Consider the following 15,160-nt stretch of genomic DNA (forward strand, 5'->3'; position numbering starts at 1 on the left):
GATTGCTATTGGGGACCCAGCAGGGACTGTACCTTCCGACATTGTAGATTAACGGAATTTGTAAGTATTGTGCACAACATAGGACACTTTTTTCATCCCGCTATTTAGAGAGTCAAAGCATTCAGAATACCATGCAAAAGAAATTAGCTTTGTTTTTCTACAGTGCGCTCTTCACAGAAAAAAAAAAAAAAGCTATCTTCTGCTGTGGAAATGGACAAAGAAAGAAGCTGCTTTGTTTTGAAAATGCTTCAAAAGAGCTGGTTGCTATCTTGGTCCTCCCCAGCTCCCTGTCTGTTTGTATGGCAGCACCAAGTTACTATGGTGACGGGCAGGTTGCAAGGAGCTGGAGAGACACAGATCATCCTAGTGCCGCGGCGGGACCAGCCGTTTCTCTCCGCCATCCCCCCTCGCTGCTGAGGAAGAGCTCAGGTGTTATTCGGGGCCTTTATGCTTCTTTTTGCAGATCCTTTCTGGCTGGTGCTTGTAAGTCATTTCTTATTTGCACGACATGACATGAAGAGCCACACCATGTGTTTAAAAATAAAAAAATAAAAAAAATTTGCTTTGGAATGTGCAGCATGGCATGTGAATCCTACCAAAAGACACTCTGGTTGCTCATTTTAAATGTAAAATAGACATAAAAAAAACCTGATAGAGCAGTCCAGACCAGTTTTTCCTTAAAGAAGCAGTAGTAAAACTGTTAACTAATGGGTTATAAATCAAAGACTTTTTTGTATCCAAGAGTATTGGGAGGATAAAGCAGTTCCTGCAGTGTTTTTTCAGTAGCTAGTGTCCAAGTGTCAATAGCGTGAGACAGAAATAGTAGAGTAAAAATGGCATATACAAGCCTTAACTGAGGGAAATGACTGTAATATTCAATTATGAATCTGGTAATAAGACATTACAGATAAATTGTTTATATCTGAAATGACATTTTGTCTCTTCTCCCGGTTGAAAGGCTTGTCTCAAATGTCTAAAGCCATTCCAAGTTCCTGCCAAAGGTTAATTCATGGTAATTTTACACTATTTTATCCATGTAATTTTATTGTCCATTAGCCTTAGCAGTTCTTTTATCTTTTATCATCCTTATTACTGATGTCCTTCCTTCCAATTTTATTTGTAGGTAGCAATCATGTCCATTTTTTGACTTTTTTTGTAACTAAGTAAAGCTTTTTCTATTCCTACGGTAGTATGAGAGGCTCTCTAGTTCCTTGATCATCTCAATAGTCCTCCTTCACACCTGCTCCAGATAAAGTTTATTTCTCTGCGGTGTGGCTGTGTGTGGAGTTCCCAGTGAGTTTGTATTTCTACAAGGCAGTAACGTTTACCCATCCCTGGTGGTGTGTATCTGCCTATGAATTCCTGAGTTGCGTTTCTCTTTTTCTTAACTACTTGCTCTTATAAGCTCTTTGCACAAGGTTTATCACCTGTATGTCTGTGTTCCTCTTCTTTTCAGCTGAGAACTTTTTGCATTTGAGTTTCAGCTTATCCCTGAGAGTCCAGTCATTGAGGATAAGTTTTACGCGAAAGTTTAACATGCCATGAGCATGAATAGTGCCCTAGTTAGCTTTTTTTTTTTTTTTTTTTTTTTTTTATCTATGCTTTGAAAGTAATGCCAGCATGCTTTCCAAGAAGTCTTGTTAACTATCTTAATTGTTCTCTGGAAATTCAGTCTCGCATTTAAATGATTTCTGCACTTCCTTACGCCATACTTACCGTTTACATAAAAGAAAAATTGTACCTTGATGCTGCTTACTAATGCTGATCATGTCACTCAAAGGGCAGAGTACAGTGGTGGGAGGTTCTGTCGTGTTTGTAGAGGCTGCTTTGGCTCCGATTCTCACCCTGTAGGTTTCATCGGGGCATGAGGAAAGGTGTAACTTGGCCTAGGGTGGCTGTGCGCGTTGCAGCCCGAAATGTCAACATCAAGTGGGTTTTGAAGATCAAAATGAAGCAAAATACTTCAATAAAACAATTCAAGAAGCAAAATACTAGCTCTTGCCAAAGTCTAAAAATGTGTTTTGGTTTTTTTTTTGTAGCTATATTGGTACCATTTTTATTTTATTGCAGTACAAGTGAAACAGAGCTTTGAGGCAAAAAGCATGGGAAGAAAATGGATGGCAAGTAATACAAATCTGGTAGGGTGCCGGGGTGTGTAGTTACCGCAGCTGCCTCTCGCTTATGCTTTAGTCCCAGTTCTCATACATTTTTTGACATGAATATGCCTAAAGTTGGTTGAAGGGTAGGCACTAGGATTTATTAGGCTTTCTGAGGTTCTTGAGGAAACATACTTGATCTTTATTGCAGTGTCCCTGTTGCCGTGAATCTTGAGCATGACAAGGCACCGTGACGGTAATCAATTTGGCTGGTGACAGCTGAGACCCATACGGGCTTGCCTGGAAGGGGGCTGCAGTGACGGGGGAACCTCTGCGTCTGGAACTTTTCCTTGTCGGTGTTTTAAGACTTGGTAAAACAGAATCGCCTAAATCTCTCTACCAGCCTACTCTGTGATTGTTGAGTATTTGGAACCCCTGATTCTCCATCCCAACCTAGCATGAGATGCAAGTTGGATAAGTTTTAATTTTCTGAATTTGACAAAGGTATCAAAGATAGTTGTTCTGGGTCAGAGGTACGTGGATTAGCTAGCCTATATCCCATCCCTTTGGCGGAGTACAGAGGTGTCGGAAAAATTCCAGGCCAGAGCAGAGCTGAACCCTTCCGGCAGCTGAGGGTTCAGGGACTCCCCAACCACACCTGTAACTCGGGGGTCAGTAGTCTCTGAGACTTCTGCTATGTGTGTTACTCGGGTATTAAGCATGTATTAAAAAGTACTTTCTGATTACTTAGGTGTCCACAGCAGCCCGTGGCTGAGTTCCAAAACTGTTGTGTGACAATAATACTTCCTTAATCTTGCTACCTTTTTATTTTATTTGATGCTTTTCTAATTTCCGTGTTATGAGAAACAGCAAATAATTGTTCTCGGTTCATCTTCTCCATGACGTTCGTGGGTTTGTATGTCTATCATAGCTGTTATCTCTTCCAGGCCTGGAATATTTTAGGTTATTAAATCTTCTTCTTCAAAAGCTATTTTATACCTCTTCTTGTGCCTTTTTTTCCTCTCATTATCCTTAACATACTTTCTTTTTTTTTTTTAGCTTCTATTACAGCGCAGGTTGTAATAGCCTTGGAAATGAAGAGTGAGCATCAAAATTAAATCCTGGTCTGTTGCAGTCTGTGCATAACATAAGCAGTGGCTTAGTAGACTTTTAAACTTTGAAGATAGAAGCAATACTTTTGTTCATAAAGTAGGCATTTGCAGCAGTGTACAAATTTGCGTCCTTTGGAATACCTCTGAACACTGCGTATTTTTTCTGACGTTAGTAGATGCGGTGGATTGGTATGTAGTATAGGAGCCATCATATTTAAAACCTGTCATCTTGCTTGGTTAGCACAATTGCGATAGAAGAGATTTCTGTTTGATCTTGCAAAGTGGTCACTGTGGTTATTGTAACTGAATTTGAGGTATGACAGAGAAAGAGGAGTTAATACAAAAGAAAAAACAGCTATACCGCAGCATCTCAGAAGCAGCCAAAGTATTATATGACAAATGTAAACTTAGAAATACTGCCACCTGATGAAGAACGTGAAAGAAAGCTAACCCGAGGAAACGCTGAGGTCTTTTATAGAATAAAGAGTGTAGAATTTTTTGCAATATTGCAACAATATTCTTCCTTACAATAGTACTGGGTTTACCAAGGCATAATTTGGTTTGTGCTTCCCTGTTTCAGTTCAGACTTCAGTGAGGTTTGGGGTTTGCATTTCTGTTTGTTTTCTTAAAAAAAAATCCTAGTGATTAGAGTGAGTTGAGGGGTCAGGTCTAGTCAGCCCAAAATTCTGTTACTTCTGTGAGACACTTTCTGCACCTTTCAGGTTTCTTTTCAGACATAAATTTCTTGAGGAATTACCTATTTTGCTATGGTTGTATGAATTTTTCTGCTGGCACAAGGAGCTGCCCCACTGTCACCCTTACAACTAAAGCAGCAGTGTGTTTACTGGTGCCATAACTTGACAACCACTTAATGTGAAAATATGAGTCAACTTTCCTCATATTAATTCTACTTTTTCATCCACAGAAGACAATTATCTTCCTCCAGAAACGTTAAATTGGGCTTTTTTAAGCAGTCCTTTCACTTGAAAATAAATAGCACTAATAGAGCTAGCAACCTGTTCTCATTTATGACTTGGCTCTAACACTTGCCCAGCTCCTCGGCTGTGCGTGTCCCCCGCGATGCCGGGCTCGCGTGACTCCTCGGCAGCGGAGCGCGCTGGGAGCTTCCCCCAGCCCGCAGGGCTTCCAGGCAGTACCGGCTTGGGATAAAAGCGCAGCCGATGAATATCTGGGTTCTGATTTTGTGCGCTGTATTTGTACTCGAATGGCTGAGCAATTCTCGTGTTGTGCTGCGATGAAGCTTGAAAGTTGCTACTTCAGGGCTGGCAGAGCTACGCCTGCAAATTGCTTCTGCCCCAGAGGTTTTTGCTCGGCTGCGGCAGGGAATTGCGCTCAGTTCTGGTCCGTCCCTTCGGTGGAGGTGGGGGGGTATTTCCCGAGTCGTCATGTTCTGTATGGAACAGAGTTTAAAATGTATAGCAGGTAACGGTCCGCATCTTGCAGTTTCTCAAGGCTTTTAATGTGCGGTTTGACTTACAGTGTGCCTTCAGCTGTGTCGGGGTAGTGATTCAATTAAGTGTACGGAGAGAGGTTGTTACAATGGCTCTTAACTGCAAGGCCACGGTGAGGCTAGGAGCAAGGCTAAACTAAACGTTTTAGGCTATTACTGAAGGTCAGTGCTGAACAGTTTCATATGTGCCGAGGAACCTCGTGTGTGTGGTTGAGCCTTTCTCGTCTTACTCATCGTTCCCCCCCCCCAGCACGAGCAGTGTCTCCGGGAGGTGTTTGTAGGCCAGGAGACACTGGGATGTAATGTAGCTGTGGGTATTCTGCATTGCTTACAGAAGCTGCTTCTTAGTGCTGTGTCTTTCCCAGCTGCGTTTAGGGCCAGATTCCTGTGCCTTTCCTGTGATGGATACCCGCTAGACCTTTTCTTAAGAGATGTTTCCATTACCTGACTCTTTGTGCAGGTGTGTAGTAGGTGTTGCTCATCTGTTTCGTGACCTGGTGAGTGGAGGTTCGCACACCGAGGGGTGGGAGGTGTAGGTATGCATCTGCAAAGTCAGGTGTCTACATGTGAATACCCTATTCTTCTGTTACTGGAGGAGCAGTCGTTCCCCTACCCCTCATCTGGAGCTTCTTTACTGGTAAGGTGCAGGGGGAAGTATTATATTTCCCTTTTTCCTCTTCAGGACTTCTGACTTTGGATAGTGTTGCTCTGCTTGACGCTCTATTCCAATCTTGTTTTATAGTCAGCATCTTCTTAGAGCTGCTGTAGCTCCTGAATCCCTTACAGATAGGAGTTTTTAAACAACAGAAGAGGTGAGCTGATGTGATTCCTGTTACTTTTCCCACTGCTATTCAGAGCTCTGTTGGAAACAATTAATGCTCCTTGGTTCCCTACTTCTGAAATAGAGGTGAACTGAGAAGTGGCAGAAATATTCAAGCAGTCCGTGTATAGTCCTGTGAAAATGTTGCTGTCTTAGTCATGCTGCCTGTTTTTTCTTTTGCCAACTGGAAGAATTTTGTGGAAATGATTGCTTTACTACAAGAAGAATTAGTTTTGGTCTTGGAGAATACAAGTCTTGGTCAAAATAAAGTCTTTGCATTCCTAAGCCTTGAAGTGTTTGTATTCTTCTGTTTTGTCTTCCACTATACAGCTATGTGCACGGCTACTGTTCATAATACACCAGTCTAAGCAAGTCTAATACACAGGATGCATAGTAAAATGCTTCAAGCAAAATGATGAATAAGTAAATGAATAGTAGTTTTGCTTCTTTTTTACTATCTGCATACAGTACACAAAAGCATGTTAATTTGCAAATATCTTTCAAGTTTCTGAAACCTGAAATGTGAAAACAAATTAGTCAAATGTAGTGTATTTCTATTGACAGCAGCCTTTCTTGTTTTCTCAGGCTGCCCTTTTCAATGTTGCCTCATTGGCTGAAGGCACGGTGTACAAGCAGCGCTTGTTCTTGGCAAACAATGCGGCCTTACTGCGCATCTTCATATGAAAAGCTTCGTGCTCCTCCTGTACCGTCCCCTGTGTGCTTGATCATGAGCACTTGACCACACATGGTGTGCTGTGCATCAAGCACATAGTAGTAGTGTAGGAGGAATATAAAAGGAGCAGACTCAAGCTGTAGTTTATCAGCGTGAGTTGATCACTGATGACTCCTTAGAACTTTATTTTACTAATCTGTGAACATTAAGCTGTTTGAAAATTGTATTTCTCTGACCATGCTTTTGTGTGAATATTAAGCTGTTTAAATACTGTATTTCTTTGACCATGGTTTTGTTAAATAAAGATATCTTATTATTTCAGGTTGCAGTTGTGAAAATGAAGTGTACAGAGCGCATTTATGCAATGAAAATTCTAAATAAATGGGAAATGCTTAAAAGGGCAGAGGTAAGTAATATGTTGTTTTTTAGCGCGGAGAATTTTTAAAATGGCATTAGGAAAATTACATTGAAGGTCTTCCAGATTAGGAAGAATTATTTCATGAGCATAGCAGCTTCATTCTTTTTTCTTTTTTTTTTTTTTCTTAAGCTGTTTTAATGCAATCAAGTCTGACAGTCCCTTCCAGGCATCTGTTGTTCTCAAGCATTACTGTGTATTCGTTTACCAGACAGTCTGCCCTAGTTCTTACCCTGAATTTATTGGCCAGATTTTTGTTTACCATAAAGGCAAGTTAAAGACTACATGAAAGCTGAGATTGGTGCTACTGTGGCATTCACAGCTGTATACAAAAACATTATGAAAAGGTCTTTTTTTCTCTTGCATTCAGAAAGCATGCATTTAAAGAGCTTTGCATCCTACAGTTTGTGACGGTATTTGTGTAACTGGTGAAACTATAGCTAAATACTTTGGAATCACGGATTCAGATTGTAAAACAAAACATGTTAAGAAGGTAAATCTGTTTAAGAAGGATATTTTTGGTGAAAGGAGATGTACATTTGCACAAGAAATTATGTACGTGTGAATGGTTCACAAACTTTCACAGGTTAGGGAAGGACCTACTGAGAATATGCCGTGGGAAGTGGCGTGTGCCTAGGATATCCCCTCTTACACATGGTAGAGGAAAACCTTATGGCAAATGTAATATTACATAAGTCAGCAGGTAAATAAGGAGTAGATTTGAGGGGGAAAAAAATACATGTCGTGCATCAGTAATTGCAGCAGTTCTATCAAGGGCTGACGGCTAGCTGCTCGCTGAGGACTGAGCCTGCTGACCCTTCCCAGTCCTATTCTTCTGTCCCCTTCCCGACACCTCCTTCCCCCCAGCCTACCCTTCCTAGTCCCTCCCTTCCTTTCAGTGAGTCAGTGCCAGCTCTTTTCCTGTGAATAAATCTCCTCTCTCTTGTTAAGCCCCTCTTCACCGCTGCCCTTGCCTGATTTAGTCACACTCCGTCCCTCGGTCCATGCTCTCTTTTTACAAGCGGCAGCAGCCACTGCTGCGCGGCTGTTCTTTGAGCTCTCAGGAGAGTTGACGCTCCTGGCTGTGCTGCATCGGCGTTTCTGCATTAAGCTTTCCCCTGTATGGGGGAAATTTGGTGCCCTTTCCAGACAGGTTTCAGTTGGGTTAATTCATTGGTCAGTATACAATTGTTTTAAACCCAAATGCTTTTAGGGTCTCCTGATCTCTAATGGAAACACATCTATGCTGGCTTACTTCAGTCATTTTTAAAGTGACTTAATGAAATGGCCTCCCTAAATAGCTGTAATGTGTAGAGATGTCCTGAGCAGACAGCTGTTTACAAATTGTCTTTGAATTATGGGACTAACTCCTGTTACCCTCTCAGCAGGCAAGAGGTGGAAGAGGGTTATCCACAAAGAAGGAGGTAGAATGAGCAATAGTTTTCCCAATACGCACTTAGGACAAGTAACAGTCCAACGAAGTCCTCTTAATGCCGATTTTGCCCGTCTACAAAAGACAATAAAGGAATTGGCTTCTCTGCTGTGCTGCATGGTCTTTTCCTGTTTGGTTTGCTCGCTTGGTTTGGCTTTTCTGGACAAGCAAGACTTTATAACCAGCAGATCAAGTCCGCTAAGCATCTGGCTGTTAAAATTTCCCAAATGTGGTAAAACTTGTTAGTTTTTAAAATGAAGCCTGCAAGAATACAGTAGCCTCTTAAATGGGTAGTTCCACCAAAAAGCAGACTTCAGGAGTTTTATTATCCACTGTATGAGTGGTCTAAGCAGCACGTTACTATACTGGTTTATGTTTGTTTTGTATGACATATTAAACATAGCAAAAAGTTATCTAAATACTGCTTATTTGTGTACTAGCTGCAAGAAAAAAAACCAAACAAACAACACATGGTCGGAAGCCACTAAAATACAGGAAAGATTAGCGAATGTCAAATGACATCTGTAAATGGGTTGCAAGCAAAAATAGGCGTGCCATTTATGTTGATACGGTGGACCATTTGTATTCGTTGTTCTGACAGCAAAATACGTAGTCATTAGTGAATCACTGTTGACAGTTCCAAATAAGCCCTGACTGGCTGAGCAGATAGCCTGTCGTGCTCTTTCAAGCCACGTCTCTGGGCCTTTTGAGTTGGTGTAAGCAGAAAAGGCGAGTCTTACACTTTGAATTCATGATGCAAAGGGTTCAGCAGCATTACTGGTTTTTGAAGTGTTCATAACGTTCCCTCACTATTTGAGGTTGCACAGTGAAGGGGATCAAGGAACTGATGTCTTCGAAAATAAACAAACTAGTTTTCTGTGTTGGCAGCCTCCTCGCGTCGCGGTGCCAGAAGAACTGAGAAGTGCTGTGCTCTGGTGCTGCGGGCAGGGGATAGGATTACTTGGAGCTGCTGTTGCTGCCAAACGTTTTGTAGAGTGATACTTTGGCCTTGCATTCATAAACCGTTAAGCCACTCTCAGTTAATGTTTAATTACAACTTACATCTCTTTGCACCAATAATTACTAGCTTTACAACATGGCCATGGTACGGTCTTCTTCAGTAGGAATGTAAATTGACTTTTGCTTCGTTAGGGGGGAAAAAAATGTTTGAGATACCTTTATAAGGTGCAATCAGTATATGGTAAGGCTTCAGCTTCCCAGGAATGTTCCTTCCATAGTACATTTTTTTCCGGGACATTTGGACAAGTGGCAATGAGAAGAAAAAAAAAAAAATCAATCCATTATTATCTAGAACCCAAACACTTGAATCTGCAGCTACCGCATATCGTAATAATGGCTGTCTATATTGAGAGTAGTGGAAGAATCCCAAGGTCTGCACCTTGTTAGTTCTGATTCAATAAAAACCTTAATATATTAAGGAGGACTCGCTTGAAGTTTATGAAAGTTGGTTTTATGTAAAGATGCTGAGAAAACCTGTTACAGAGAGCTTGCTTCTCTGAAGTGTTGTAGTCTGCTAGTTGAAGTAGAGGAAGGATTACTGAAAATGAAATGTATTATGCTGGACAAAGGTAAGACAGTAATAGTAAAATCTGCGTGTTTCCTACACTGTGTTGGCAGTGTCTGGAACTGCAACTGTAATGTAAGAAAAGTATACATGAAACTATTTTCACAAAGGTCTTTTTCAGAAGAACTAGACTTACTTTCCTAGAGCCATTGTCTTTCGGCTACAGATTGCAGTGACAAGTTATCATTTTTCTGGCTTTTAAAAATGCATTATGGAACAAAGCTTCACTGTTGACTTGAATTGGTTTATGCGCTTTTTGGTGTTTTGGGGGGTGTGTGTTGGTTGTTGGTTTTGTTTTGGGGGTTTCTGGGCTGGGTTTTTTTGGTGGCTTTTGGGGGGGGTTGTGTGTTTTTTGGTGTGGGTTGTTTTTTTGTTTTTTTGTTTTGTTTTGTTTTTTTGGGTGTTTGTTTTTTTTTTTTTTTTTTTTTTTTTTTTTTTTTTTTTTTAAGATTGCAGTCAGGATTAGAGTGACTGAATGCCTGACTACAAGCCTGCAGAGATTCCCTGGCTTGTCACTTTTGCAGACTGAATTCCAATGAATAGAGACCTCTGTTCAGTAACTTTAAATAATCCCATAAAACATCCATATATATTCATCCTGTGAAAACTACTTGTTGATGTTGACAATGGCTTTTCCCCCTCTCTTCCTTTAGACAGCTTGCTTCCGAGAAGAGAGAAATGTCTTGGTGAATGGAGATTGCCAATGGATTACTACATTGCACTATGCCTTTCAAGACGAGAACTATTTGGTATGTTTGATTCATCAGCAAATAAAAGCTTTAGCTTATGAAAGAACTTTATTTTTGGTACATTTAAGGATATTAGTGCAATAAATCAGTCCACTTCATGCCTCACAGCAGTGTTTCAACATTCTTGTTTTCTCCTTGAAGAAAAACTTCAAAGAACTGACTGTAACTCCAGGAGAGTGAGAAAGTCATGTAGTACTATAGTATATAGAGGTTTAGTTAAGCATCTTAGATTAACTAATCTACCCTTGCATAAAATATATCCTGTTTAAGTTTAATGTTTTGGAAAACATTGCAATTAAATAATTTGAGGTGTTAACTCTGTGAAAATAAGAAATATTTTTATTTTATTTTAAACTTTCAATGTCTTTTGAAGCAAGATTTTATTTAAAAATGGCAAAAGTAATTCAAAACTTTATTTTAAAAAACTGACTAAACTGCTATTTTAAAAGCCTCAAGGGAAAAAATAGCCTATTTCTTAAAAGTATTTAAATAAAATGTTTTTAAATCAGGAGATTGGTCATCTCGGTAGTTTGAGAGACTTTAGCAACCATTTATAAAGAAAGCCATTACTCCTATTACATTTTTTAATGTTGGGTTACTAGAATTGTAACACATAGGCTTTTACCTTAGTCACAGAAGTCAGGAGAGTCCTAGTGAGGCGCAAAATCAGTAAAGCCCCAACATACTACAATATACTGAACCATACAGCTTCTGTGTGGCTGCTTGAGGCTGGGTTTGCAAACCTGATATTCCTGTAACAACTGACATAGTTCTAAAGTAAAAGTTTTCACCTTCTTAATACTCTTAGATGGTACCACAGTAGCAAGTCATGATTATAAATAGGAAAAAAATGTATTGATAAAAGGCTACCAATGAGTTCAGGAACTTGGCATATTAAAGAGTTGGGAAATACTCAAACTTTTTCATAGATGCAGAGAAGAACCTAAAGAGGTTCAAGAAAAGCAAGTGCAAGGTCCTGTACCTGGGGAGGAAGAATGCTAGGCACCAGTATAGGTTAGGGGTCGACCTGCTGGGAAATAGCTCTGAGGAGAAGGATCTGGGGGTCGTGGTAGACAGTAAATTATCCATGGCCCAGCAATGTGCCCTTGTCGCCAAAAAGGCCAATGGAATCCTGGGCTGCATAGGGAAGAGTGTGGCCAGTAGGTCGAGGGAGGTCATTCTCCCCCTCTACTCTGCACTGGTGAGGCCACAACTGGAATACTGTGTCCAGTTTTGGGCTCCCCAGTTCAAGAGGGACAGGGAACTGCTGGAGCGAGTCCAGCAAAGGGCAACTAAGATGATTAAGGGCTTGGAGCATCTCCCTTATGAGGAAAGGCTGAGAGAGCTGGGACTCTTTAGCCTGGAGAAGAGAAGGCTGAGGGGAGACCTTATTATAGCGTACAAGTATCTAAAGGGTTGGTTGAAGGAGGATGGAGCCAGGCTCTTTTCAATGGTTCCCAGTGACAGGACGAGGGGCAATGGGCACAAGTTAGAACACAGGAAGTTCCGTTCAAATACACGGAAACAGTTCTTTACGGTGAGGGTGACAGAGCACTGGCACAGGCTGCCCAGGGGGGTTGTGGAGTCCCCTTCCCTGGAGATTTTCAAGACCCACCTGGATGCAGTCCTGAGTAATGTGCTCTGGGCAATCCTGCTTTAGCAGGGGAGTTGGACTAGATGATCTCTAGAGGTCCCTTCCAACTCTGAAAATTCCGTGATTCTGTGAAATTATTGTGACTGTCATGCTAAAATTAATTTCAGAATAACAAGCACATCATAAGTAAATATGTGGTTGAGTCTCAGATCCTCATTTACAGGCTATTTCCATTTAATTGTTTGTGATAGATCCAGATTTTCAGCCTCTCAAAGTTTAGTTATGTTTGGCACTGCCTCATGAAGATAGCTCATCATTTCAAATTCCCACAGAACCAGCCTTCAGACTTGCATAAAAATAACCTAAGAGATCCTATAATGTCATATTTCCAAGTATGTCCTAAGAATGGAGCTACCTAAGAAAAAATTGTTAGCTGTGCAAGATAGCAAGTAGTAGTAATGACAGTATAGAGAGGAATCTAGGGTTGCTAATACCATTTTATACAAATCTGTTCCAAGCAAGCTATAGCACTATAATACATTTATTTTCCCCAAGTTCCCAAAGACGTTTAGATGTTGAAGTTTCACTTGACAGCAGAATTTAGACATCTAGCATCTAATTTAAGATCCAGTATCTAAGTAAGTGACAACTCTGCCTGGCAGCCAAAGTCAGCAGATTCACAGCTTGCCTGAGGCCTGGTTCCGCATGTGCGGAGAAGCTGCCTTCCAATTTGGTCTGTTACGCAGCATCCATCTCCTGTAAATGTCTGGTGCTCACAGATGGAGTGCATCTGCATCTCAGTCACTATTGTAAATGATGCATGAAGGAAAGGTGAAAACACATCAGGAAGTGACTTTCGTCCAAAAACCTGGACAGAAGGTTTTCTTCCATACCGTCTTAGTGGTTCACTTGTCCAGGGGCTAAAAGATCTCCATTCAAGTCTCTGCTTATCTTGAAGAAGTTTATAGCCACTTTTTTCTACATCTTGGGAGAGTGCTGCCGTGTTGCAGAACCTGGGCAGATTGGGTTCACTTTTTAGCTGTGCTGTTCATCCTTAATCCTTGTAGAATGGAGTGCAAAGCTGAGAACAAAACCAGAACAGATGACAGAGCTTGATTCTCCAACCTGGAGTGGACATCGGTCCTCTGAAACAGAAAGCTCTAGGTTCTGATATCTACTACCAGTGATATTTGTGCGTTATAGCTAGTGATTCTTAAATGCAAACCCACGTAATCTAACCCTAAAGCAGAGAGAGAACCTTGGTGTCTTCCCACACCTAAGGGTTTGCCATCCTCCCCTGGCTGCATGATAAAGGGTTCAGAACGTGAAAAATAAAGAGAAGGTAAGATGTTAAGGTAGAAAAGTGGTAGCTGCCCTTGGAGAGTCTAGGAGTAATCAGGGTTTTATTCCCTCAATATTAGTAAAACATGTGATGATGCAGAACTTAAATATAAGCAAGACCCACAAAATGTTCATTTTCTGGTTCTGCTCCTGTAGTTTTAAAATGGCTTAGAGGCAAATACGCCATGTGGTAGTGTTTTCTAAACAGCCAACTCTCAAATGACATTATGTGGAAATGCTAGTATGGCTTTTTTCTGGTTCTTAGAAGGCTTTCACAGAGACAGTTTGAGTCAAGATGGGTCAAGTAAGCCTTTGGTGATTTTGCCGAAGCAGATAAGGTGTAGGTGAAACGTATTCCATGAATATTAGAAACATGTATGGGACCTGAAGTTCTTAATCTCTTCCAGATTCGAATCTGTTAGTTTTCTTGTGACTTGCCAGAAAAATTTTCTTTCCCAATCTCATTCATGAAAAAGGGCATATGTGTGTTTGTCTGCTGTCAGCCTCTTAAAGGCTTCTGAGTATTCATGAGACCATTTTGATGTCTCTTTTTCCTTTGATTTCCAACTACTCTCCCCCTGTTTGATGTAGTCGCTCCCCTGGAAGAAATGTGATACCTCTAGATTGCAGTGTCAGAATAGCCTTTATTTTAACCCCGTGTGAAGGGAAAAGTGCCTCCAGGCAAGAAGATCGTTGTGAATTGGAAGACGAATAAAATTTGACTTTGTTATAGAAGAGGTCTCACCATCTTCCTCTGATCCCTCATTTCATGGGTCAGCTGAGTTCTTGCTGAGTTGTGAACGCTGTGGGAGCTGAGGGAAGTGCATTACCGTGTGTCTTTGACGGGCTCCTGAAGAGAGCTCATAGAGCCTTCTGAGCCTAGAATTTGAGACAAAATACTTTAATACAATTTTCCTTTTAAAAGGTTACAGGTTTCTGTCTGTAGCCTTTTGTTTTCAAACATAATTGTTGCATGTGTACAGTTTTCCAACACATGTTTAAAGTTCCTTGATGGATTGTGCAGCATGGACTTGACTGATTTTGACATAAGTGAAGAAACTTGCCTATCAGATTAAGCTATAATTTGAATGCGATGGAGAAAAATGTCAGAACCTATGCCATTCAGAGTCACTCTTTCAAGCCAAAAGATAGTGAGGAAATGGTTAGTATTGCATTTTATGTTCCTTTGGGTTCTTGTCTTAATTTACTTCCTGTGTGGACATGAATCTTTGTCAGAGACAGTGGATCGTAGGTTGCTTTACCTTGAGGAGAAAAATAAGATGACTGGGTTGGAAAGTTAACAGGCAAAGTTATTCCTGAAACCACCTATCAAATCATATTGGGAAGCATAGAACGAAATGGCTCAAGACTGGTAGTACTAGACAAAGTCATTATACTTTAAGTAATGGTTTGGATTTAGGTGGATATTGCTAGGAAATAACTAAAACAAAATCCTCATTTTGTGGCATGAGAAACAGATAGCAAGTCTGAGTCATTTTCTTTCAAGTTACCCTATCTGTGTTGGTCCTTTCCATGGATAGGGCAATGGCTGATTGGCCAAGGAGACTGTTCAGTTTTTCATTGAAATATATTCAAAAGAACACCAATATTTGAGTTTTACATTTCCCACTGTAGTGCCTCTGGCTTGACAGTGCTTCTGGCTTGTTGTGGGCATCCCTAATGTGTAGTGTCGTCAAGCTCCTGCCAGCTATGTTACGCATCCATGATGTGGCATGTGCCAAGATGAGTATTTGAAGATGTTGATGTGATACGTCCCACTTTTGGAACCACTAATATTATTGAAATGGTACCAAAACTAAAACCCATAATGAAGTGTATATTTTAGATTAAGCTGTGTCAATTATTGTTTTT

At 40.7% G+C, this 15,160-nt stretch overlaps 1 protein-coding gene across 1 annotated transcript in view; it reads left to right on the plus strand.

Annotated features, from left to right (window-relative positions):
- The window catches only part of CDC42BPB (CDC42 binding protein kinase beta), a gene marked incomplete at its 5' end in the record, with an annotated part of 99,406 nt that overhangs the window by 35,668 nt on the left and 48,578 nt on the right, over nt 1-15,160 (plus strand). The window contains 2 exon segments of the mRNA XM_082485783.1: nt 6,495-6,578; nt 10,258-10,353. Coding sequence (XP_082341909.1) covers nt 6,495-6,578; nt 10,258-10,353 — 180 coding nt within the window.

This window comes from Vanellus vanellus (assembly GCF_965231255.1).
Source record: "Vanellus vanellus genome assembly, chromosome: 6".
Classification (NCBI taxonomy): domain Eukaryota; kingdom Metazoa; phylum Chordata; class Aves; order Charadriiformes; family Charadriidae; genus Vanellus; species Vanellus vanellus.